At 35.4% G+C, this 1,467-nt stretch overlaps 1 protein-coding gene across 1 annotated transcript; it reads left to right on the forward strand.

Moving 5' to 3' along the window:
• Positions 1-1,188: 1,188 nt before the first annotated feature.
• On the forward strand, positions 1,189-1,467 carry TM35_000611090 (uncharacterized protein; the record flags this gene model as incomplete). Its single annotated transcript, XM_029030981.1, has 1 exon — positions 1,189-1,467. A coding segment is annotated over one exon (279 nt), but the record flags the coding sequence as incomplete, so codon positions are not given.

A 1,467-nucleotide genomic window follows, 5' to 3' on the forward strand; every position in this document is an offset into this window, starting at 1 on the left:
GTTTTATACATTTGTTTGCTTTTTTTTTTTGTGAACCAACACCCCATAGTGGTATCTGAAGTAGTTGGAGATGATAGTACTCATTCTTCATGTACAATCCTATACTTTGTTTTTTGAGTAGTAGTCATTATTATTTTTGTGGTTCATTTGTGATGTTCTTTCACTGTATGTTGTAATGAAGAGGGTGAATTGATAATAATTAACTGAACAGTGGATATAATATCTTGTTATTAATTAATTATTTATTCTATTTTTATTTACATATTATTACTCTTAATGCGTAGTGAAACTAATGGGTTTATCTTTTCTATTTCCCTTTTCTTCACTATCCGCTATGTAAAGTTTACGTGTACTCTTAAATAATTTTTTCTCTATTCACCATATGTACTCTCCTGTTGTTTTTCTTCTCTTCTTTTCCTCCCTGTCAATTGAAGACCCATATGGACTGATAGTGAAGACGCCAAGGATGGCGTACATGTTACTAGTGTATCTATTCTAACTGTGATATGGCTGTTGCTGAAGGGCATGAATAGTGAAAAGAGGGAATCACTGATACTGAAACCCTTTACATGCCTATGTAGTGGATATAAGAAAATAGAAAGAAGAAATGAAAGTTAATAGTGCTGCAATTACTTAGTTACGACCAAGCTCTTAATAAGCAAGACTGTGTGTGTGTACATGAGTTATGCCTCCAGTCCGTAGTAATGTAGTTAGTTAATAAAGCCACTTGATTTTCATCACTGTATGGCACTAACTGCAGTACCACTGATGTCCCACCAACAATACCCCAAGCCAGAGTTCCTCACCATCCAGTAAAAAGAAGATAATGATGTTCTTATAGATGACACTAATAGGTATCGTTGTTAATATTGTTATTCTATCTTCGTCTAATCTTTAACAATGAAAATACCTTTATTTATATGTCTGAATTTATATCACTATGAAACTTCACGTAAGTATTTGGATTTGATTATTAGCTACACTGTACGATGTAGTGTTCGAACCAGATAAAAAAAACAAGTAGACAATAATGATAAAATTTGTTCTTAATTAATGCTTATCACTAGATATGTATTTGGATTTTAATAATAAACCTTCCTTTTTTATGCTTGTCATTCTAAGAACCATATTAATAATGATAAATTGTTGCTCTCTGTTTCTTCTCTTTCATAACATGACGCATCATAAATGAAAGAACACAGCTACACAATCACTATGCGCACAACTCTTTTATTAATCTTGCTACTGATACTCTCCTGCATCTGTACATGTGCAGCAGCAGAGAGGATGCCACTGCCGGTGCCACGTGTGGGTGGATACGCTACAGAGGCAACAGGAAAAGGGAGGAGAGGCAACGAAGCGTGGAATAACGGTCAATTCACTACCACCACACCATCCCTCAGTATGAGTGAGTCCATGAGTGCCTCTGCCACTCTTCCTCTCACTGACACCACTACTGTTGCCCCA

The sequence above is a fragment of the Trypanosoma theileri genome (genome assembly GCF_002087225.1).
Source record: "Trypanosoma theileri isolate Edinburgh chromosome Unknown TM35_Tth_61_V1, whole genome shotgun sequence".
Lineage (NCBI taxonomy): Eukaryota > Euglenozoa > Kinetoplastea > Trypanosomatida > Trypanosomatidae > Trypanosoma > Trypanosoma theileri.